A 24,153-nucleotide genomic window follows, 5' to 3' on the forward strand; every position below is an offset into this window, starting at 1 on the left:
TTGCTTTTTTCTTTGTTTAGGATATTGGTCGAGTCACAGGACCTCCAATACTCAATCCCATAGCTAACGAAGTTTACTTGAACTTTGAAAGTACTACTCCTTGTCTGGTGAACAAGCGTTTCAACTACACCTCGCTGATCGCCTTTCATTGTAAGAGGGGTGTGAGCATGGTAAGTGAGCGCCTGTCTACAAGGTAGGAGCCAAAGTGTGGGTCGATGAACCAGAGCTGGAAACCCGTAAAATCTGTTTCGGACCAAGAATGCCTGTATTCGCAGCGCCTGTCTCGCACCATGTGGCATGCCAGTGGCGCATGGAGTAACGTAAAGCCGTTAGCTTAACAATAAGTCAGCCCACCCTGAGTTACCAGGGCAGATTTTGCTCACAGAGGCCTGTTGTAATTTAAAAATGTGAAACACTTGAGCATAGAAGCGGCCTTCACCTTTGCCTACCAATATACAAAAGTGTCAACTTTAGTTTTTTTTTTTTAAAAATTATAACATTACTGATCTTATTCGGAAGTCAGATGTTTTGGCAGCTGTAGTCACTCAGGACATAATCCAAATTTTGGAAGTTAGCAAACGAAAGAAGACCTCTGGAATCAAAATAGCTACAACAAATTCGTACAATCTACTTTCAAGGAGGCCACTGATTTTTGTTTTACATGCATTTAAAAAACAGAACTGGTTTCCATTAAAAAAAAAGTGCTATTTTATAAAGAGTTTTGCATTCGTTTTCTCTCAACCTCGCTCTGAGAATGGGAGATAAATTGGTAGATTGTGGCCCCTGTTTTGCACTGACTCAGAAGGGCCGCCTGATGTCACATGGCTCTGCAGGGGCAGCTGGGCGCCCACCCACTGCTCCAGTGGAGAACTCTTTGCTCCAGGCAGCCTAGCTTTCGGCCCCTTACCTGTGCTTCTGAAATCTCTAAAACTCCAAAAACTTACAATCCTTTGATGTGAGTGGACTGGGGCTACTTATGGTCTGTATTTGTCTCAGCTAACGTGAATATGTGGAAGTGTTAATGTACTTGATTACAGGACCGTGTGCGTGCGTGTGTGTGTGTGTGTGTGTGTGTGTGTGTAAGAAACGCATATCCTGAACTGCCTGGTGATGAATTCTAAGGCTCTTGTGGCTGAAGGAGTGCAAATAAAGATCGTGGTTCTGTAACACAGAATCTCAGTAAGATGACATTCTGATTCCCCGGCCTGTAGCAGGTTTGTGAGGGAGGGGGGCTGTGGCTGCCACAGATGGGTGACTGGACAGTGGCAGGAAGTGGCCCGGCAGCAGCCTGCTGAGGAGGGACAGACAGTACCGCCATTGAGAGAAGGGGGAGAAACAAACCATTGCTTTCTGGGGCCTCTGCATATAGAGCCCCACAGCTCCCAGACAGACCTTTCCCTGTTCAGAGACTGTTGGGTGTGAGGATAATCCTGAGTGATCAAGGCGAGGGAAGCCGTGACCGTCGGCTCCCTTGTCTCTGCAAGTGGGGGCGTCTGGACACACGTCCGCAGGTAACCCTGGACTTGCGCTGGTCTCGGAGCAGCGGTGCGCTAAGAGTGATCAGTAATTTGGGGTTTTAGAAACGGTATCTCACGCTGCATGTGCAGTCAAGTTTGGAAAGATTTTCAAGGAGATTTTATTTCCTTGTCTCTTATCTTTAGTGGAGGTATTTTATTCACTTACATTTATAGAAAAACAGATTTTCAGCTACAGCTAAAAATGAAATTCCTCGTCTGTTTTTGTGGCTGTTGCTGAATGAGGGAGGGAGAAAGCACCTTGATTTATATTTATTTATGATACTTGGCCTGTGGAATGTCTTGCTAGGTCACTTCTCTACCTTACTGTAAACACCCTCAGCTTCCAGAGACGGTGGAGCAGAGATGCATACAGAATCGCCTGCCTCCGTCCTTTGCAGCGGGAGGGTCTTGGTTTCACACACTTCTCTGTCACGACGTTTAAAGATCCCTCCCTTTCTGCCTTTGAGCTGGCAGCGTGGAGCATTGAGACGCTGTCCCTCTCTAGGTGCAGGGCCACAGCCTAGGGGCAGCGAGGAGCTGGGGCGTGGGCAGGGCTGCCTCGCAGTGCTGGAGGGCAGTGCTGCTTCCTTGCCGCTGGCAAGGGCGATGGCTCCCTCCTCTTGGAGAGAGGCCACCGTGGGTCACCCCGAGCCCCTGGCGGTCTGGAGGCAGCGCAGGAGCCCGCAGCCCCCGGGCAGGTGTCTCTGGCACTTGGCGGGGGAACAGGGAGGACGCTGTGCTTATTAACCCGCGTGGGTTCAAGCCCGAGCCCTTCCTTAAAACAGGGGACTCCGAAGCTGCTGAGGACCAGCGATTGCGACTTCGTGTTCGAGTGGGAGACCCCGCTGGTGTGTCCTGACGAGGTGAAGGCAGAGGGCTGCTCCCTGACGGACGAGCAGCTGCACTACAGCTTCAACCTGTCCACCCTCTCCAAGAGCACCTTCAAGGTAGCGCTGCTCCCCCGGCGCCGCTATCTCGGGGCCGCCGCCTGGGTTCTGACGCTCGCTTGCATTTCGCAGCGTGGCACGTGTGATCATTGGAGGACATGTGGCCACGAGGCAGTGCGTGGCCGGGGGTGGCCTTACTCTGTCCCGGGTGGGGCTCGGACGGTGTGCAAACCAGTCGCGGCACACACCTGAGACGAGCGTCGCGGTCAGAGCGATTCTTTGTTTTGGAGGGTTCCGCGGCCTGGTGAGGGGGCAGGGGGGCTCTTCATGTCACAGATGGAGAGCAGGTGGCCGCTTGTGTGTGACCGCGTGTGGACACGTGTGTGACCATGTGCCTGTAAGGGGCGAGGCCGGCAGAGGCCACGTGGACCCCCTCTGTCTCCAGCGTGACCACAGAGGTGCCGGGGGGAGGGAGCCGTGGGCCCCCCGACTCGAACACGTTTGGGTGTGTAGGGGGCTGGTCCGGTCCCGGCCTGAGCGCTGTGGACTGTTCGTTCCGTGTCTGGGGCCGTGGCCTACGTCCCTGTGATGTAGGCATTGCTAAGTCATATGGCCGTGGACCGAGCCCGCGAGATCCCCTGCCTCCCAGGGGACGGCAGCTGGTGAGCGGTGAGCTCCGAGTTGCGTGCCTACGTGCCAGCGGCCTGGCTGCTGTAACAGAGACCATGCCTGGGTGCAGGCCCTCCTGACAGGTGCGCAGCAGGTGCAGCCTGCAGAGGCTGGGCGGCAAGGGAGGCACCTTCGGTCAGGCTGCGGCCACTCTGCGCTCAGCTCTGAGTCCTCGGCGCTCCCAGGTTACAGGCGGGACACGCGGGCTTCGGGAAGGGGGGGCAAACTGGCTGGGGTCTCGCAGCTGCCGCCCCCCACGGGCCCGCGGGAGCACGGCCAGCAGGGCTGCCACCGGAGGGCAGGGCCTCGGTGTGGAAGGCGCCCAGAGAGTGGACAGGGCATCGCCCTCTGGAGGGGGTCAGGGCCCCAGAGGAAGAGGTGAGCGCCAAGGCGCCCGGGCACAGCCTGCGGACCCAGCCGCCACTTGCCAGCACACGCCCGCCTCCCGCAGCGCTGGCCCCCTGCACCTGGAGACCCCTCACAGCCGCGGGGTGATATCTCTCCAGGTGACCCGAGACTCGCGCACCTACAGCGTCGGGGTGTGCACCGCGGCTGCGGGCCTGGACCAAGGAGGCTGCAAGGACGGAAGCGTCTGTCTGCTCTCCGGGAGCAAGGGGGTGTCTTTCGGGAGGCTGGCGTCGATGAGACTGGATTACAGGCACCAGGACGAAGCTGTCATTTTAAGTTACGCCAACGGAGATAATTGTCCTCCAGGTAAATCTTTGCAGGGGGGTGCATTTTACGTTTCCAGGAAACATGAAAGTAGACCTGGCAGGAGGAGAGAACTGAGGAATGATGCTGTAGGTGCTGCGAGCACTGGGACCTTGGCTCAGACCATGGGACGACCCATCCTAACAGCCCTAGGTGTGAGCTCTCAGGCCCTCGAACTGCTTGTCACGTTGTGGCCGGGAGGCCTGGCGTCCCCACGTTGGCTGAGGGTGACCGTTTCTACGGGGAATCCTTGTTTGAGGTGACGGCGCCTGGTAAGGCACAGCCAACGTGGTGCTGATAATCAGGGTTACGCAGGCTTCTTCTCTTTCCAGAAACTGAAGAAGGCGACCCGTGTGTGTTCCCCTTCGTGTTCAATGGGAAGAGCTACGAGGAGTGTGTTCTGGAGGGCAGGGCCAGGCTCTGGTGTGCGACCACCGCAAACTACGACAGAGACCACGAGTGGGGCTTCTGCAGACACTGTAAGTGGGAGAGCGCCGGGTCCCAGCCAGGCCAGTGAGGTAGCCTTGTACCCGTTGGAGGCCTGCTTTGTGCTCAGATCCTTCTGGACGTCCAAGTAAACGGCAGTGATTCTGTTGCATATAATCTTCTAGCCAGGGCTCTTTTCCATAAAGAAAAGTCGTCTTTAATTGTTCCGTGGGGCGTATTGCGTAACCGTGAACGTGCACCGCGGCGGGGCCAGGTGAGGGGCAGGTTCGAGGTGGTCAGCTTGCCCACTCCCCGGCTCGAGGGACTTGTGTCCACACACCAGTTTTCAGCACCAGTGATTCATGTTCACTCTCAGCAGAATTGCTACTGTCCCGGGTCTGCAGGGTGGCGGTGGGGTGATCAGGCCTGCAGGGGCTCGTAGGTTGACCGTCTGCTCTGTGGGGGGCTGGGCTGGGCTGGGCTGGGGCGGGGGTCACGGCCAGCCAGGTCCAGCAAACTTGCTGCTGCCGCGTGGAGAACCGGCACACGAGGGAGTCCTAGTAACACACGTGGCGCAGACTGATGCGAGTTCCCAAGGATGGCGATGGGATAAATGCACGAGAAGTTGTTTAGTGTTTGTAAGTCATCAGGGAGCAAAATGATACAAATTAAGGAGTCAGGAACGGTAAGTTTACAAGGGACAACTGTAGCTCTCTGTGGAGGCTTATTAGGTCAGGACCTTTCTCCTGGTCTGTCGGATGACGCATTTTTAGGTAATGAATTACAGGTACCTCATTGTTACTGTTTCCTTTTTTTTTTTTTTTTTTTTTTTTGCGGTACGCGGGCCTCTCACTGTTGTGGCCTCTCCCGTTGACGCGCAGGCTCAGCGGCCATGGCTCACGGGCCCAGCCGCTCCGTGGCATGTGGGATCTTCCCGGACTGGGGCACGAACCCGTGTCCCCTGCATTGGCAGGTGGACTCCCAACTGCTGCGCCACCAGGGAAGCCCCTGTTTTCATTTTTTATTGTCATTCATACATTAATCGAACACTGAATACCTGTCTGCAAGGCACCGCGCTATCGCTGTGAGCTTAATGAGTGCAAAAGGAGATACTGTGCCCCGAGGGAACTTAGTCTATCTAGGGTTGAGATACATGAATGGAACACAACGAGACCTGGCCGGGGCTGCGTGGGGAGCGGCCAGGGATGCACAGGGTTCCTAAGGGCCAGCGCAGCGGAGGCGGGGAGGAGCCTAAGGACGAGCAAGGGACAGGCCGGGTCTGACTGGTCCCCGTGTGCTGCCCCAGCCAACAGCCACCGGACGTCCGCGATTATCTTCAAGTGCGACGAAGATGCCGATGTGGGACGGCCACAGGTCTTCAGTGAAATCCGTGGGTGCGAGGTGACGTTTGAGTGGAAAACCAAAGTCATCTGCCCCCCGAAGAAGATGGAGTGCAAGTTCATCCAGAAACACAGGACCTACGACCTGCGGCTGCTGTCCTCCCTCACCGGCTCCTGGTTCTTCGTCCATGACGGGACCTCGTGAGTGCCCCCCCCCCACCTTGGCCGCGTGCCGACGGGCTGGGTGCTTGGTGCTTGAGCGCAGACTCTGAAGGCGGGATGGCCTCGTTCCTCTGACGCTCAGGGCGGCCTGGTGCGCGGCGGGTGGTTTGGAAGCAGAGGCGACAGAAACCTTCAGAACCCAGAGAAGCTGCTGGTCAGCTGTGGGCCTGGTGGAATTAGTCTCGGTTTGGTTCATGTTTGTGAGGGGCAGCCGTCCGTGGCTGTGTGTGTCGGGGCGCGTGAACCGTCCCAGCTCTGATACCCCAAGTCCCTAGGCCATGCTGGCCCGCGGTGGGTTAGCTGCACTGACTGCTCCCTGCATAGAGCCTTCCCGCAGGCGCTCCGGGATCCTTCCGTCCACACGGCAGGGGGGAGCGTGGAACTGGAGGGCCTAAGCCGTAAGCGAGGGCACGACTTGCCGGGGTTTGAGCCACTGCCTGTCCTGACTCTAAACCACCCGGGTCTCGGGTCACCCCGCGTGCCTGGTTGGCACACTCGCTTCTTTAGCATGCAGCCGCTCTTTGGCCTTTCTTTACCCAGAGACTTGTTTCAGTGCTGCGTCCAGAGGTGCTGTGAAATCCTTGGCTATCAGAGCGATTACCTTTTCTGAAAGGAATGGAAGGAGCTGCCCCTGAGTGTGCAGGACAGACACTGACCTTGCCTCTCTCTGTGTCATTTTACAGGTACTACATCAACTTGTGTCAGAAAATATACAAAGGGCCCCTGGACTGCTCTGAAAGAGCCAGCGTTTGCAGAAAGAGCCCCTCTGGCGACGTCCAGGTCTTGGGGCTCGTTCACACGCAGAAGCTGGACGTCATAGGTAAGGCCTGGACCCTTGTCGCATGGTCACAGGTGTTGTGTCAGATTCGGGAATGTGGAGGTGTCTTCCTGTGACCAGAGGGTCAGCACTGGCTTTGGTTTGAAGCCTCCAGGTGTCATTTTCAGTAACTGTTTCTCAGGCACTTGGCACCTCCCGGAGCATCAGAATAGGTACTGCTCTGTATCCTCCGGGACGGCAGGTACCTAGTCTGTGTGTCTAGAGCGCTGGGCGATCTTGGGAAGGTATTTGTCCTCAGGAGGAGGGCAGAACGTTCAGGGTTCCTCTGAGTCCCTGCTCCAGCCTCCGTGTATATATGCAAGTGTTTGTCCGGGGAAGCCGAACGATGACGTGAGAGAAGCTGGTAAAGACGATTCAGGGTACATTTTCGTAATGTTTTAATTCGGAAACACAAAATGAAGCTTGTCTTAGTAGTTTTAATAGAAGGTTCCTCTTGCAGTTGGTTGTTGAAAGATTCTTTCATCGCGTAAAAGGAAAAGGCAGGGTTTTCTTAGTTTAGGAGCAGTCAGGTGCGTTGGGAGGACGAGGAAGAAACAACGCTCACTGTGCCTGTCTGGCTGGAGGGGGTCCCCGAGCTGTCCTGATTAGAACACGGGGAGCCTATGTCCACTCCAGCTGTTGACAGGGAGAAAAGGAATTCTGGGGAACCACTGTCACCCTTGAGAAAAACCCCGACTCTGCAGGTTGGAAGTGGGGCGAGTCACCCCCCACCCCCCGGCAGGAGTGGCCAGACCTCCTGGCCCACGGCTCGCCCTCCGTTGTAGATCTTGGCCATAGCCGCCACGAAGGGCATGGGGCTGCAGGTGGGTCTGTCCCTGCTGTCTCGTCCTCACATGTAGATATTTGACCCATCTCTCCCTCGGTTTCCCACAGCCAGGTGAGAAAAACTAGAACGTTGAAGCCTCGGGAAAAGATGAGCTAGTAAAACCTGTTCCCTGACGCGCCAGGCGGGGTCTTACCCTTAGGCCCCAAGAGGACGACCATCTAAGGCCAGTCGCCGTGACCCCCATGAGCATTTGGGGGGTGTGACCTTGTGGGGCAAAGAGTTGGACTCTTATCCCAGGAATTAACATTCCTGGCAACCAGGCTTTATACGTGTGTGTACGTGTGTGATTTACGCGTGTGTACACGTGTAGGCCTCAGTGGCCCGGGTAGGTGTTAGACTCCATTTCACAGGTTGGGTAACTGGATGTGTGGAAGGTTGAATATGTTGTTCATCTAGTATGGGGCTAGGGGTACTTCATCAAGACCTAAACCTGTTGGTTCCACGTTCCAGAAGTTTAAGAATTTCTCTTCAAAGCTGTGAAACCCTTTCTTAACAAAATTTTCACCAAAGCCCAATATTTAAAACAAACTCACCCAGAGCAGCCTTGAGCCTGGGTGGGTCCGGGAGCGTGAGCCTCACCTCCTGTCGAGGGGTCCCCGTGCCTTGGCCACGCCCCGGAGAACACCTGGGCAGCGGGTGCCGTCCCCTCCGCATCCCCTGCCTCGAAGGACATGGGTCAGGTGTGTGAGGGTCAGGCCGGAGGACTGCCCCGTGCTGGCCCCGAGAGCCACCATCTGTGCGCTGAGCTGGGCTGGCCTCGGGCACCCCCAGGACAGCTCTTGGCTGCTGGTCAGAGTCGCTGGCCCCCGTGAGACGTGCCCCTGGAAGCGCGGCCTTGCTTTTCGCGGCCCCTGCAGGCTGGGCTTCCCCTGCTTCTTTGACCACGTCATCTTCAGAAGCAGAAAGAGCTCCACGTGGAGCCAGGGGGCCTGAGGAAACCAGAGCTGTTGTGTGTGGAGTGTCACGCTGGAGGGTGGACGTCTGGCGCCTGCCCTGTCCTGCCCGGGAGGCTCGGGGTGGGGAAGCGCCTAAAACGGCACAGAAGTTGCGCACGGCGGGGGCCCCGCGTGCACGGTGCACCGGGCGCTCCCCGCTCGGCCCCGGACCGCACGCTGCGGGGGTCTCCCGGCCGCACAGGTGAGGAGACGGCGAGCGGGGGTCGGCTGGGGTCTGAGCCCCGGTCTCCTCTTGCTGTGCGGGCAGCGACGCGGGTCGGGCGTGGTCGCCAGGCCTGGCGGTGCTGATGACCCGCGTAATGAGTCTCCAGAGGCACTGATGTTTGTTCGTGGTACAGGACTCGCTTCTGACACTGGGGCTCCGGCGATGCCCTGGAAATAGCGTCAGTTCTGTCGTTTGTGTTTCAGATGACAGAGTCATCGTGACTTACTCAAAAGGCCATCAGTGTGGTGACAATAAGACGGCATCCGCCGTCATCGAGCTGACCTGTGCGAAGACAGTGGGCCGGCCTTCGTTCACAAGGTGAGGGGAGGGGGTCCCCCAGGGAAGCTGTGCGCAGGGTGTGCCGGGATCCCGTCGGAATTTCTCCCCGTGGTTTCCCCTTGGGGGCGGCGAGGGACACCGGCCGCTGAGACCCGCGGCCTGGTGGAGCCGGGGCTGCCCCGCACAGGGAGGGTTCCCTGGATGGGGGCTGCGACAGGCAAAGCAGGATTTCACCGGCTTCCGGCTTTGAATGTCACAGTGTAACCAAAAGGGCATTGATGGGTGCCACCCAAGGCCAGCTGTTCAAGCAGCCTGTCTGGGACCCGCGGCCGGCACGGCGGCACCTGGGATGCTTGCTCTTGGACTATCCTGGAAATGTCTGGGCAGCTCCGTGTCTGGGGCTGGGGGCGGCACCGTTTGGCCAGCAGAGGGAGCGTGTGAGCTGCTGTGTTTGTGAACCGACCGATTCCTTCCAGAAACTGGGCTTGGGAAAGGGGAGACCCAGGCGTTGTCAAAGGATTCAGTCAGTTGGAGAGCGTGAGGTGCTCGTAAAGCAAATATTCAAAAATCCAGGAGCAAATCTTCCCAGCTTTCAGACGTTGCACAGTTTCTAAATTTTAAGAATCCACGTAAGCGCTTGCCTGCTTTTCCACGTGGCAGGTACGCCGGGTGGGCATCTTCCTGATCGTGCGTCGCCCTCCTAGCTCGGCGGCGTCCTCTGGTTTGGGAGGGTGGCCGTGACCGTGGTCTGTGTGCCGCCTGCAGGTTCGACGTGGACAGCTGCGCCTACCACTTCAGCTGGGACTCGCGCGCAGCCTGCGCCGTGAAGCCGCAGGAGGTGCAGATGGTGAACGGGACCATCACCAACCCGGCCAACGGCAGGAGCTTCAGCCTCGGGGACATTTATTTCAAGTCAGTGGAGCACTTTCCTTCCGGGCGCTGCCATGTATTCAGATCTCTCCCCGGCCGAGGGCCGCGACATAAAGAGGCCCAAGTGTTTGTGTGTTTTAGTTACTGTTTCCAGGTAGTCGTCATATTTCGCTCAAGCAGAGGGCAAGCACTGCCCAGCTACTGAGTGTGACACCAAAGGTGCTGAGTTCTCTTGAGCGTAAAAATAAAGTCGCCCCTCCTCCCTCGCCCAGGGGTTGGAGCTGGAACCTTCTGAAACAATTTTTGATGAGGAACTTCTGGGCTTACTAGTTTGTGGATTAAAAAGTCAGTTGCTCAGCGGTGTCACTGGGTGGGTCTGGGGGTCCGGGGCTGTGCCTGGGCAGGGGGAAGCGGGCATGGTGCGGGGCACAGCACCTGAACAGCACAGTGAAGCTCAGAGCACGGAGGGGTGGGCAGTAGGACGGAGAGACGGCAGGTGCCCTCGGCAGTATCCTGCAGCCCTGCCCCGTACCTGGGCTTTGGGTCCACGTGACAAAGGGCTCTCTTGAAGGACCGTTGGAGTCCCCCGACCTTTACTGTCTCTTTAGGCGATTCAGCGCCTCTGGGGACATGAGAACGAATGGGGACAAGTACCTGTACGAGATCCAGCTGTCCTCCATCACGAGCTCCACGAACCCCGCATGCTCCGGGGCCAACATCTGTCAGGTGAAGCCCAACGACCAGCACTTCAGTAGGAAAGTTGGGACTTCTGACAAAACCAAATACTACGTTCAAGGTAACTCTCCATCCATGTGCCACGTTTAACTTCCTTGGAGGATCTGTAACACATTTTCATGAACAAACGCCCTGCGGGTGAAACGTCAGATCAGTTTTAGCACAAAAGCCCCGGGTCCGATCCTGTGTCTTGACACGCGCTGTCATAGCGGACTGAGCAGCGTGTGTCAGACCCGAGCGGTTCACTGTAGGGAAGATTCACCTCCTAAGCAAACAAGCAAAACCTGGTCTAAAGCAGAGGTGGTGAGGTGGGCGTGCGTGGCCACGTCCGGAATTCCCTTTGGCTTAGTTTTTGTCACAATACATCTTTATTTTGAAACTTCAGATGTTACTGTAGAAGGGTGAGAGGTTTCGTGTTTGTCAGAAGGATGAGAAGAAAAGAGAGGCCTGACCCAGGTGTTTGGGTGGGTGTGGAGGGGAGGGCGCGCCGCTGCGCTGAGGGAGCTTCTCCTTCGTTCCTTTTGTTCCCTTCCAGCTTTGTTGAAATACAGTTGACATACAGCACTGTATAAGTTTAAGGGGCGCAGCATCATGATTTGACTTACATACATCATGAAATGATGACCGGAAGTTTAATGAACATCTGTCATCTCATGTGGACACAAAATTAAAGAGAAAAACAAATTTTTTTTTTCTTGTGATGAGAACTCTTAGGATTCACACCCCTAGTGACTTTCAAATATAACACACAGCAGGGCTAATTATGTTCAGCATGTAGCGTATGATATCCCTGTTACTAATTTATAATTAGAAGTTTGTACCTTTTGACCACCTTCATCCAGTTTCCTCTCCCCACAGCCTCTTCCCCCGGTAACCACAAATCTAATCTCTTTTTCTGTGAGTTTGTTTGTTTTTGAAGTACAGTTGACCTACAACGCTATTTCAAAATGTCACCACGCTAAGTCTAGTTACCATGTGTCACCACACGAAGATATTACGTAATTATTGACCATATTCCCCACACTCTACACTTCATACCCATGATTCATTTATTTTGCGCCTGGAAGTTTGTACCTCTTAATTGCCCTCACTTGCTTCTTTCCTAATTCCTTCTTGACCTTGAAAGAATATTTCCAGGAGGCAGCTCATGTGCTTTTGTTTTAAACAGCTAGTCTTTCACTATATACCATTTCATGATTTGGTTTTTTTTTTTAATTAATTAATTAATTTATTTATGGCTATGTTGGGTCTTCGTTTCTGTGCATGGGCTTTCTCTAGTTGTGGCGAACGGGGGCCACTCTTCATCGCGGTGTGCGGGCCTCTCACTATCGCAGCCTCTCTTGTTGCAGAGCACAGGCTCCAGATGCACAGGCTCAGTAGTTGTGGCTCACGGGCCCAGTTGCTCCGTGGCATGTGGGATCCTCCCAGACCAGGGCTCGAACCCATGTCCCTTGCATTGGTAGGCGGACTGTCAACCACTGCGCCACCAGGGAAGCCCCATGATGTGATTTTTGAACGAGGTGAATGAACTCGCTTTTTAAACAATTAAATGTGTTTACAAAACCAGCTGACTTCGACCTCAAAGGGCTGCTGAGAGAGAGATTCCCGGCGAGGAGGGGGGAGCAGCTGCTCCCTGAGTAGGTGTAGCCTAGAAGAGGGAGTTTCCGTGCTCAGGTACCGAGCTGGTCGCTGCACTTGACAGCGCCCACCAGGGGCCGGGCAGAGACCTGCCAGGTCAGTCTGGCTCGCTTCCGTGATTCCCTGTCATAGGGTCAGCCCGCTGGTCCCCTGTTCTCTTCCGGTGATTCTGGGTCAGATGCTGGAGTCGTGCAGTGGCGTTGGGCCCTCTCTTGAGGTGCTGTCCTCAGGGCCTGGCCCTGTAGTAAGTGCTTGGTAAATGTTTGTTGACTGACTGAAGGGCTGCTTTAAACGCCTCCAAGGCCACTGCTCTGCAGAGAAGGAAAGTCCAAGCTGTTTTGAACACAGCCTGGAAGATTTTGACAGACTCCCGTTTTCTTAGCAGCTGGTCCTGCAAATGCACCCAGACCCAGCCATCAGGTTACTCACGAGCCCCTGCAGGTCCCACGCTGCCACTGCACGGGCCTTCCCGCTGGACTGCCTCCGCCTGCCCTATCCTTCTCCTGCTGCCTGTCCCAGCGACGTGCTCCCTTCTCACACCCAGGGGCGCAGCTGCGGGTGTGCCTGCAGCAGTGGTCAGGCTCCACGCCACAGCCCAGGTCAGGGGCCCAGCCACTAGAGTGAGAACCTTCGCGTCCGTAAGGCCTGCGTCTAGTCTAGTTGGCCTCCTGCGGCCCCCCAGCTTCAGGGTGTGCGTGCGTCTGTATGTACACACACACTTGTGTGCGCACGTTTATTTATTGGTTAACGAAATCATTTCCGACGTTTTCACTGCCTTCATTCCCCAGCGCTAGGAAGTAGGTTTAGTTTTAAGCCTTCGTCCACATTTCAGGAAGAATGCAGTTTAACGCCCTTCACGAGTCTGCATGCATCCGAGTGGGCAAGAGTGGGAAGCCGCAAAGCCCGTCTCTGGCTGAGATTCAGAGCTGCCACCTCGGCCCCTCACTGGCTCAACAGTTTGTGCCCTCGTTCCAGCCTGGGGGACAGCCCACTCGGGTCATGGCTCAGACAGTTATGCGTAAGGACACGCGGGGCGTTCCCGAGCCCAGCCCGCGGGGCCGGGTCTCGGCCGCCCTCCGAGCGTGTTGCTGCACACGCTGCACTCCCTGGTGCCCCAGTGGTGGCCGGTCGTGAGGATTTTGAGTCTCCAACCACAAAGCTGTCCACACAAGGCAGAGTCCACACAAGCTCCTCTCACTTGTGACGCCAGCTGCAAGTTCAGGGGGCTCCATCTCCACCTCAGATTGGATAATTCACTAGACGGATGCTCAGAACCAAGAGCTGTTTTAGTCGTGCGTACAGTTTATTACAATGAAAGGACGTAGAGTCAAGTCAGCCAGTGGGAGGAGTGTGTAGGGTGCGGTCTGGGAGGGAGCCAGAGGCTTCTGGTGTCTTCTCCCTGTGGAATCAGGACGTGTTATGTTCTCAGCATAAACGTGGCAACGCACACACAAGAGCTCAGGAGCTGACCAGGGAAGCCCACCCATCCCTCAGTGTCCAGAGGTTTTATTGGGGCTTCATTACGTAGGCTTGACTGATTGATCACTCGGTTGGTAGGTTGGATGGCTGGTTGGTTGGTTGGTTGACTGGCTGGTTGGTTGGCTGGTTAACTGATTTGTTGGTTGACTGGTGGGTTGGTTGGCTGACTGGCTGGCTGGTTGGTTGGTTGGTTGGTTGGTCAACCTCGGTCTCCAGGTGCACTGATACCGTGTAGGCAGCCCCCCCTCCAGGTCATATTGTTAGTGGAGGACAAAGGCCAGACCTCTTTTTGGGCAAGGTTCAAGTCTTTCCCACATTCTGACCTAGGGCAGGGGCCCCATAATGTGTGTTGAGCAGTCTGTGAGAGCTCATCTGGGACATTTGACGAAGGACCCTTACATTTGATTTTAAGTCTCTGCAAACTTTTTACAGGCTATGAAAAGGTAAACTTGGCCCACTACTGAGACACCAATGGTAACGGTGCTGTGCTTGTGTGTGCGCCTGCCTTGTTGACAGATGGCGATCTGGATGTGGTGTTTGCCTCTTCCTCCAAGTGTGGAAAAGACAAGACGAAATCTGTCTCCTCCACCATCTTCTTCCACTGTGACCCCTTGGTGAAGGACGGGATCCCCGAGTTCAGCCACGAGACCGCCGACTGCCAGTACCTCTTCTCCTGGTACACCTCTGCCGTGTGTCCTCTGGGGTAAGTGGGGTCCTGCCCCACGGTGTTCCCTTAACTCCAGGAGCATTGAGGCTGTGTCCCAAGGTGAGTTGTTGAGAGGGAGAAGCTATTACCTGGGCTGTGATCACTGTTTCCTCCCAGAGAAGAGAGCCGTGTTCCCGGGAGACGAGGGCGGCCAGCGTGTCCCTGAGTCTTTGCTCCAGAAGCGCCTCTGTGCTCTCGGGGCCTTGCAGAGGGATCAGAGAGGCCGTGGGGAGGCGTGTTGCCCAAAGCTCGGCGTTTCTTGTTCCCTTAGTGACGAGGGTCGTGTGGCTGGGGGGTCGCCTTTCCTAGTCCTCTTGCCTTGGTCTCATCATCAGAGGGGTTTGTCCGCTGTTGACCTCCACCTCTGGCGGATCCCGTCTCACTGTGCGGGGCTGCAAAGGCAGGGCCTCCGCCTGAGCTGGGCCTCGCTAGGCACTGGCGGTGGCGGTGGCTGAGTGTTGTGGCCTCCCCGCAGGGTGGACTTCGACAGTGAGAGCGCCGGGGACGACGCGCAGGAGCGCAAGGGGCTCTCGGAGCGGAGCCAGGCCGTCGGGGCCGTCCTCAGCCTGCTGCTGGTGGCGCTCACTGGCTGCCTGCTCGCCCTGCTGCTCCATAAGAAGGAGCGACGGTAAGGAGAGGGGAGTGGGCCGGGGGACGGGCCAGTGGTTCAGAGTCGATATCTGGGCTCCTTTTTTTGAGCCCGTCAGCAGCCAGAGTGTGGAAGCGGTCCCCAAAGCTGTGTTTTGTAAACGTCTGCATCCTTGTGACGATGTGTCCTGTCTGACCAGGGCTGTGGATCCTGTCAGGTCACGTGGCAGATGCTCTGCGGGCCTTGGCCTGGCCCACCTGTTCCCAGGATGTGGCTCTCTGCACGTGTCCACAGATGGACAGAGTTAAACACCTGTCACGAGCTGACTTCCTTCTGATCAGCTGGCTTGTCTGCCCTTTAAAAGGGGAGCATTTGTTAGGGACTGGCTGTGACACCTTCTCTATGGGCTCCTCTTTGCTTGTGAAAGGTCTTGTCACTCACAGGCAGCACGACCGTCCAGCAGATTTCATGTCACACACGAATGAGGCCCAGGGCTCTGTGTGTAGTCAGCCCTGTCCAGAGCGCAGGGATGGTCCAGCTCTGGGGCTCCCTGTTGCCTCTCTCACCTGCCCGAGGAGCCAGAGGCAAGCGAGAGAGGGTCGGGGAGTGCTGACCGCAGCCATCCCGACCCTGAAAGGCTGTCAGCGGGACGCAGGATTGGGGCAGGAGGTCTGGGTGGGAGCCGGCCCTGCATTCGTCCGTCGGCCCAGTAATCTCAGTGCAGCCCTGGGGTGGCGGGAAGGTGTGGGTCATCGTATTGACGTGAAAAAGCAGAAGGACAAATGCTGGCTCACTCACTCTGGCCCTTCTTACACCATGAAAACGGGGAGCAGGATTTGGACCCGCGTCCGTCTGATTGTAAAGCGTCCTTCTTGCTGAGCTGGTTTACAGCCCTGCTGTCGTGGGTTGAGGGATCGCGTGCTCTTGGGGGTGCAGCCTCCCGGTAGCAGGCACTCGGGAGCCGGAGGGGGGCGCGGCTCCAGCCTGGAGTAACTTGGGTCTCCTTTCAGGGAGACGGTGATGAGCAAGCTCACCAGCTGCTGTCGAAGAAGCGCAAACGTGTCCTACAAATACTCAAAGGTAGTTCCCTGCTGAGGTCTGGGTGACTCAGCATGCAGGCGCGCGCTCGAACCGTTGTCACGCTGTTGGTCAGTGACTACAAGGAAACTGACATCGCGGGAAGTTTGAAATGGACAGAGGGAAAATGTCCCTCTGCTCTTAACCCGAACACACTTTTTGTTCTTTTTCCTTCAAGTTTTTGTCGTGGTTGCAGCTAATTTCTTACAGTGTTCAGTATTAGCTTACTTCTACTTTTTTGGCTATTCTACAAAAAAAGATGGTAATGAAAATTCCTGTGCCTCTGGCATTTAGATGGCTTCCTTAGGATAAGTGTCTAGAAATTTAGGCCAGAGTGCCTGAATGCACTCACGGCTCTTGACTGTACTGCCAACTGCTTTCTGAAAGGCTTCCCTCAACTACAGTCATCCACGTGTCCCGCGCGCGGCCCCTCTCCCTGCTGCCCGAGGGCACCTGGAGCAGAGGGGCTCCGTCCCCCAGCACTGCCGCCTTGTCGCTGGCCGCCTTCTTGCCTCCTGACACCATCTGCCTTGGTTGGGTCTCAGCAGGAGCTGGCAGTCGCCAGCCCTCCGCTTCTCCCTGAGGAGGAACATGGGACCGTGATGGCTGTGGTGGGCTGGGAAGAGGTCCCCGACTCCGGGTGGGTCATGGAGGGAGGGGGGCAGAGGAGGCTGACGAGGTCTCAGGCGGACCCACGGTCTCTGCTGTGTCCCGGCAGGTGAACAAGGAGGAAGAGGCGGACGAGAACGAAACTGAGTGGCTGATGGAAGAGATCCAGCTGCCGTCACCGAGGCCCGGGAAGGAGGGGCAGGAAAACGGTCACATCACTACCAAGTCCGTGAAAGCCGAAGCCCTCACCTCCCTGCACGGGGACGACCAAGACAGCGAGGATGAGGTGCTGACCATCCCGGAGGTGAAAGTGCACCTGGGCAGAGGGACCGGGGTGGAGGGCGTGCAGCCACTGAGGCCCCCGCCCAGGAAGGCACTTCGGGAGCGAGCGGACGACCGGGTGGGGCTGATGAGTGGGGAGCAGGCCAGGAGGGGGAGGCCCCGGGCCGCGCAGAAGGCCGTGAGCTCCTTCCACGACGACAGCGACGAGGACCTCCTGCACATCTAGACTGCGGGGCGCGCTCGGCGCCTCCGCCGGCACCTCCAACCAAATGAGACTTTTGACTCCGTGATGCTTCTGTCATTTTTGCCTTTAACAAAAACTGTTTCAAAAGGGAAGAGTTTTGCTGATGGGGGAGAGGGTGAGGAGGTGGTCACCGGGATGGGGCATCGCTCCAGCTGCCAGAGGGCGGCGCCGGGGCCCGTGTTCAGTCCCAAGTCCTCGCATAGAACGTGGCCGCCGGGCGCTTCCTACTGCGCCCGGGCCAGACGCGTCTGGGAACAGAGGGCTGCGTTTGCGGAAAACCCGTGCTGCTTTAGGCCCTGTAGGGTATTTGATCATTATATTTTAGCATTTAATTCTCTCCTCCTATTTATTGACTTTGACAATTACTCAGGTTTGCGAAAAAGGAAAAACACAATAACAACAACAGTTTTTTCCTGCCGGCAGGGGGTAATCTATCTGTCTGTCCCTTAGCGGGGAGGCTGCTGGGGCGCTCGGGTGGTTTCATACGAGGTTTTGAACTGCTCCACGACACGTCCTCTAAGTTAGACTCCGCCGTTCTGTCTCTTTTCCCTTTTGCTTCTGTCTCGTAAGGGCGCGTGTGTGCGTGCGCGCACACACACACGTGTGGGTCCCTAGTGCCTGGGCTCTGGAGGGTCTGCCTGCTGTTTGCCTCTGGTCAGTAATGGCTGCAGCTTTTTGCATGACGTCTTCAATCCTAGGTGCACAGAGCACAGTTATCAGTATTTCTTTCGCCAGCTGGTGAAGTCAGACAACCCACCCAAAGATTGATTTGTGCGTGCGTGCGTGTGTGTGTGTGTGTGTATATGTGTGTGAGAGAGAGAGAATGGAGTTGAGATGTCAGACTTTTTTCCGGACTTGGGGGTGTAGGTCTCACCTCTTCAGGTTCACATGATACCACCTTTACTGTGCTTATTTTTTTTTTTTAAGAAGAAAGTGTTTATCAACCATTCGACCTATAAGAAGCCTTAATTTGCACAGTGTGTGACTCACGGAAATTGCATGAAAGCCAGTGGGCCAGATTCTCGCTCCTAGCGTTGCACCTGGATTCCTGCTCGGTGGGGGGTGGGGAGGGGGGCGGCCAAGGCCGGCCTCTCAGTCTGCAGGACGGGAGGGCGAGACCACTGTCCTTCCCGGCTGTCGGCTCCTTTCTTGAAGTGTTTAATGAATGACCTTTCTTGCATTATAGAACTGTATATAGACTCAGTGGTATTCATATCCTGGAAAGCAAACCAGCCTAAGGGCTCCTTGCTTTGTACTCCGTTTGGCTGATGGCTTATTTGATTTCAACATGAGTGTATTTTTAAAAGTTGATTTCTTTCCTCATTTTTTTTCAATCAAATTTACTGTAATATGAAGTATTCAACAATTTGAATAAAAGATAAATTATTAACCGGGTGTTCCTGCTTTTTCCCCACGGGAGTGAAAAGCTGCCTGGTCAGTTGCCAAGCCCAGTGCCCTCTCTGTGCCTCCTGTTACACGTCCGGATGGCAGCCGACCCTTCACGTGCAGCACATCAGCTTTCTCTCTGGAGTCTCCCTGCGTGTAGGTGCTCACCCGAGGCCCCCAGGGCTTCTGTCAGCTTCATCCACGCCTGATTCTTCCTCCTTCCGAGAAAGGGTATTGTTACCAAAACAGCCACCGTGTGTGCAGATCCTATACTACCAGAGGCATCCTGGTGCGCAGCCCGAGCCAACATGGGGGCAGGAGGGCTTCTCTTGCACAAATCGGGTTTCCATCTGAAATTACTGACTAGTGATGAGAGCTGCTTAGATATTAATGTGAAAGCAGACGCGACAGGGAGTTACTACAGTGTCAGACTAGACTTCTCCGCGTTAGCATCCTTCCCTCCTCATTTTCTGATTATTTCCAATTGGGGTGACTTTTTTTTTTTTATGTTTAAGGATTTTACAATGTCACTCCTGAGACAGGCACTCTGGGGTCTTATCAAGGTTTACATTGTGACCCCAGAGTTGCTGGTCCTTGGACACTGCCCAGGGGGCTGTTCTCTAAGCCACTCGCCTCTCTTCCGGAGGCGGGGCACTTGCAGGTGCTCACTGGCCCTGTTGGTGAACTTGATGGTGGGGGAGTTCTCCGTCTGCACCTCGGGCCACCTGCGCTGGTGCCCAGCTTGTGCCGGCCGCAGAGGGATGGGGAAGTGGCCGTGTGCGTGAAGCTTTCGCTCAGGCTCTTTTCTTGAGCTCCTGCAAACAGACTAACAGCCCGTGCCAGCTGTGGTCACAGGTAGTTCAGGAAAACGCTCCCTGACAGCAAATAGGAATTAGAATCTTTTAAGATCCCAGTTAGTTTCCTTTTAACCAAATTCTTTAAGCCCCGCTGCTTTTTTGAGACTGTCCATTTAATGGCGGAGGAATGGGATAAGTGGAGGGTCAGGACGGTGTAGGCAAACCCTGGGCCCAGGAAATCCACGGGAGAGTGGGAACGCGGCTCCCGCCAAGAACATTCTAAACGCAGCTGAGTCCATTTCTCCACCAACCTCTGACATAGGCTGATCGTCCGACGATTCCTTTAGGGGGGCTGACTGCCACCCGGGCATTCAGAAGGAATTCTTTGGTCCCTTTGTACCAGTTCAAGAAGTGGGCGTGGAGGTCTTAGCTCCCTTCCAGAGGTCACGAGGGGATGGTGTGCCTCGGGAGCGGAAGGTACTGGCCAGCTTAGATTGATAAAACCCCCCTCACCAGCTTTGGAGAATCCCCGCGACTCTGACGTCACGACACGACTTATTTCCCCAAATGAACGTGGCTGATGTGGGGCCGGCGTCTCTCAAGGGAAGCTGAGCGTGCTGTGCCCCCTGGAAGGACGGGCACCCGGGGTGGCCTGCTGCACAAAGCCCGGGTGGGGTGGCCTGGCCGGGTGGTCCTGCAGCTCCTCTCTGGGCTGGGGTGGGCCCGGAGACAAGCAGCCGTGTGCTCGGGGACGGAGAGGCTGGAGGCGCTGCAGGCGCTGCAAAGGTAAGGCTGGAACAGTCCTGGAACTTGGAGAGTCCCATGGAAGTCGCTGTCAGTACCACCCTGGGGGAAATGCAGTGTCTCCTCTAAAGGTAGAGGGAAAGGCCAAAGGTAGGCGGCGAATTATTAGCTACTCATGTTTCTTTCCCTCTTACTCTATTTTGTTTTTTGTTTTTTGTTTTTTTGTGGTACGCGGGCCTCTCACTGTCGTGGCCTCTCCCGTTGCGGAGCACAGGCTCCGGACGCGCAGGCTCAGCGGCCATGGCTCACGGGCCCAGCCACTCCGCAGCATGTGGGATCTTCCCGGACCGGGGCACGAACCCACGTCCCCTGCATCGGCAGGCGGACTCTCAACCACTGCGCCACCAGGGAAGCCCACCTCTTATTCTATTTTGGTTTTTTTTTGTTTGTTTTTTTTTTTTTGTTTGGTTGTTTGTTTTTTTTGCAGTACACGGGCCTCTCACTGTTGTGGCCTCTCCCATTGCGGAGCACAGGCTCTGGATGTGCAGGCTCAGCGGCCATGGCTCACGGGCCCAGCTGCTCTGCGGCATGTGGGATCTTCCCGGACCGGGGCACGAACCCGCGTCCCCTGCATTGGCAGGCGGACTCCCAGCCACTGCGCCACCAGGGAAGCCCTCCTCTTACTCTATTTTGTTTTGACCAGTTTGTGAATCAAATTCAGTGAAGTTCATACTGTTACTCTGATACTCGCGGAGTCAGAGGAGAGCACAGCTGAGTGGGGTCTTGTTGGCCGTCGCCCCTGGACAGGGTGACAGTGCAGGTCACTCGGCAGCCTGCTCTCAGCGCCGTCCTGGAGAAAGCGGCCCGGGGAGCAAGGCTCATTCCACCAGAGCAGGGAAGTGACGTGGGCGCTGGGTCCCATGGGGTGCGTGCGTAGAGGGTCAGGTCCCAGGCAGACCCTGTGACCCTTGGCTTCAAATTTTAAAAAAAGGTTGACAAAACACAGAGAATTGGAACATAAGGACAAAGAACTTTTTTCCCGCAACTGCGAGAGTGAGCTGCCCCTGGTGCCTTGTCATCCCAGGCCCCTCAGGATGTCACCCCCCATGAGCACAATGCACTCTCTGGACCCAGAACACCCACGTGGTCCTGCCAGTTGTCATGGCAACACCGTTTTCACTAAGAGGACCCCATTCAGAATCCTGTCCAATTCAGTTGCCCTGTCTCTCTCGAGTTTCCCTCAGTCTGGAAAGTTCCTCAGCCTTTGACTTTGGTGACCTTGACACGTGAGGTCACCCTCCTCATCCTGACGCGCTCTGACACGCCTGATGGTCACTCTCCCCTCAGGGACGCCCTCGCCCACCCTGCCGCTGGGACGAGGCCTGTCCTGCTCTGCCCACCTCATGGCTTTGGGACTCGTTCTAGAAGCACAGGGCAAGAGGCGAGGGGCTCAGGATGAATGAAACCACACCTGAACTAGAAGATCGCGTTGGCATGCAGACGGATTGTCGTGTAGTGGCATTTCCCGAAGTGCGCCCCACGGAACACTTGTTTTGTGTGATTGTGACAGATGTTCTGCAAAAATTGGAAACGACTTCTGCGCAAGGAAGTTTGGAAAATGCTGAATGCAAGGTAAATGCCTGTTCTTGCTATGAGGCTTCCCAGAGAGTCTAGAAGGAGACACTGCTGGGCGAAATTACAGTAGGAAACGTGGCCGGTGAGTCTCCGAGCAGGGGAGCGGCACGCGGCAGTCCCTGGATGCTGGCCCGTGTCCCCTTGGGGGACCTGGTGGGGCGTGGACAGCCCACTGACGGTGCTGTCACCATGGGCATGGCTTTGTCGTTCTCTGGACAGTCCCAAGGAGCAGGGTCGTGGGTTGTCTGTTCGAGAACACACCGCTGCTGATTAACGACCACAAGGCCAAGTGGGCACCCACTACCTCAGACCTGCCCTCCCCAGAGGAAGCCTCTGCTGCCTCCCCCACCCTTGCCCCCGCCATTTGTGTCCCCCCAGTACTTCTTTCTCCTTGGGGTCAAGTTCCCCAAGAAGTTGACCCTGAGCCCTGATCTTGAAGTACAGTTGACCCTTGAGCAACACGGGTTTGAACTGCACGGGTCCACTTAGACGCGAGCTTTTTTCAGTAGATACCACAGTACCACACGCTCTGTGGTTGGCCAAATCCGTGGGTGCGGAGCTGTGAGTGTGGAGGAGGGTGACTCTGGGCTTGAGCACCCCCGGATTTCAGGACACGTGGGGGTCCCTGGCACCAGCCTCCTGTGGATACCAATGGACCACTGTACTGGAACCACTGAAATGGTGCTCTGACCCCATCCTTCATCTATTTCCCCTCATTTGAATACTGGGGTATAGACGTTGTTACGGGTTGAATCTCGTCTCCCCAAAACCCACATGTTGAAGTACTAACCCCAGTACCTCTGAATGTGACATGGAGACAGGGTCTTTACTGGGGTGATCAAGTGAGGTCAGTGGGGTCAGTCCTAACCCACTAGGGCTGTGTTCTTATAAAAAGGAGAAATTTGGACACGGGGACAGACGGCACCGGGGGAAGAGGTGTGAGGAGATAGGGAGGAGCCCGCCAGCCACGGGGCAAGGACGGAGGCCTGGGACAGCCTTCGCTCGGCCCTCAGTAGCAGCCAACCCTGCTGACACCTGAATTCTGGACTTCTGGCACCCAGATCTGTGAGGCCATGTATTTCCGTTGCTTAAGCCACCCAGCCCATGGTGCTTTGCTACAGGAACTAATCCAGAGATCAGAGGCCCAGCCTCTGGCCTCCAGGAGCTCACAGCCTCCCAGAGCGGCTGGGCAGTGATGAGACTCGTGGAGGGAGACCCCATGGCTGTGCCGGGCACTGGCCCCTAGGCCAGGCTGCCCTACGTGACCTTTCCCTACTTTTCATGCCCATCATGGCCCACGCCAGTTGCCTTTCCTGGAATTTCCTGAAAACACTATGCAGAAGATCCATGCAGACAGTCCTGAAAGTCTTTCAGGCCAGGTACCATGAGAGATGCTAGCACACCTCCTGAGTCACGATGCAGGTTACAGTCGTGCCCACAGGTGCAGGGCCCTGGGGTGGTAGCTGGTACGGATACACCTTTAACTGTGTGCCAGGCAGTTGACAGATACCAACTCATCTAGTCCTCACCTCATGGCAACCCTGTGGAGTGGATACTCCTGATACCCCATTTTGCAGATGGAAAACTGAGGCCCTGAGGGTTAGGCAGTCTAAGGTCACAGCTGGTGAACGACGGAGATGGCATTTGAACCAAGTGTTTCTGGCTCAGGATTTGCGCCCTTAACTGCCTGTGTATAGTAGCCCCTCAGAGGCCAGTTCACGGGTGGGAATGAGGCTGGAGGAGGCCGGTGGTTTGGTTGTGAAGGGAGGGGTCAGGCTTGGCGTTGGCATTGCATCCAAGTAGCTCCTGCAAGTTAGTTACTTAGCTTGGCTTCTCAGGTGAGCAGAGAGTGCTTCCTGCTTTACCGGGTTAGCATGGAGACTGAGAAGTAACAGCTGGTGCTTGGTCCGCCCTCAGTGCATCAGCGTTGTTCTTGGTGGCAGAGAAGGGCCCACAGACTGGGGCTTCAACAACAGAAATTAATTTTCTCACAGTCCTGGAGGCTGGAAGTCTGAGGTCAAGGTGGTGGCAGGGCTGGTTCCTCCTGAGGCCTCTCTCCTTGGCTTGCAGACGGCCGCCTTCCTCCGGGTATTCACATGGTCGCCCTGCCCTCTGTGTGTGTCTGTGTCCTAATCTCCTGTATATAAATAAGAAACTCTATGTATAAGTTTAGGGCGCAACCTACTGACCTCATTTTAACTTGATTACCTCTTTAAAGACCCTGTTTCCAAATTCTGAAGTACTGGGGTTAGGGCTTCAGCATGTGAGTTTGGGGTGAGGGAGAGCACAGTTCAACCCCTAACTGGGAACAGAAGCTACAGTCCACTCAGGAGGTGGGGAACACAGATGCTTTTCAGGCCAGGCTTCTGGGAACCTCTGAACACCCCTTAGGGGCACCCCTACGTGTGTACACACATACACACACAGTGCTGGCACACCCGTAAAATTAGATCCAGTCATAAATGTAAGAACTGTTTCTTGAATGC

At 55.9% G+C, this 24,153-nt stretch overlaps 1 protein-coding gene across 1 annotated transcript in view; it reads left to right on the top strand.

Moving 5' to 3' along the window:
* Positions 1–18,495, top strand: part of IGF2R (insulin like growth factor 2 receptor) — a 109,861-nt gene extending 91,366 nt beyond the window's left edge. Inside the window, exons 36-48 of the mRNA XM_033867936.2 lie at positions 21–170; positions 2,303–2,464; positions 3,580–3,787; positions 4,117–4,263; positions 5,517–5,751; positions 6,456–6,592; positions 8,801–8,915; positions 9,642–9,788; positions 10,355–10,542; positions 14,115–14,301; positions 14,780–14,932; positions 15,904–15,973; positions 16,689–18,495. Coding sequence (XP_033723827.1) covers positions 21–170; positions 2,303–2,464; positions 3,580–3,787; positions 4,117–4,263; positions 5,517–5,751; positions 6,456–6,592; positions 8,801–8,915; positions 9,642–9,788; positions 10,355–10,542; positions 14,115–14,301; positions 14,780–14,932; positions 15,904–15,973; positions 16,689–17,087 — 2,298 coding nt within the window. The 3' untranslated portion in view covers positions 17,088–18,495. The remainder of the gene's footprint in view (positions 1–20; positions 171–2,302; positions 2,465–3,579; positions 3,788–4,116; positions 4,264–5,516; positions 5,752–6,455; positions 6,593–8,800; positions 8,916–9,641; positions 9,789–10,354; positions 10,543–14,114; positions 14,302–14,779; positions 14,933–15,903; positions 15,974–16,688) is intronic.
* Positions 18,496–24,153: the final 5,658 nt, after the last annotated feature.

Source organism: Tursiops truncatus, chromosome 12, assembly GCF_011762595.2.
Source record: "Tursiops truncatus isolate mTurTru1 chromosome 12, mTurTru1.mat.Y, whole genome shotgun sequence".
Taxonomy (NCBI): domain Eukaryota; kingdom Metazoa; phylum Chordata; class Mammalia; order Artiodactyla; family Delphinidae; genus Tursiops; species Tursiops truncatus.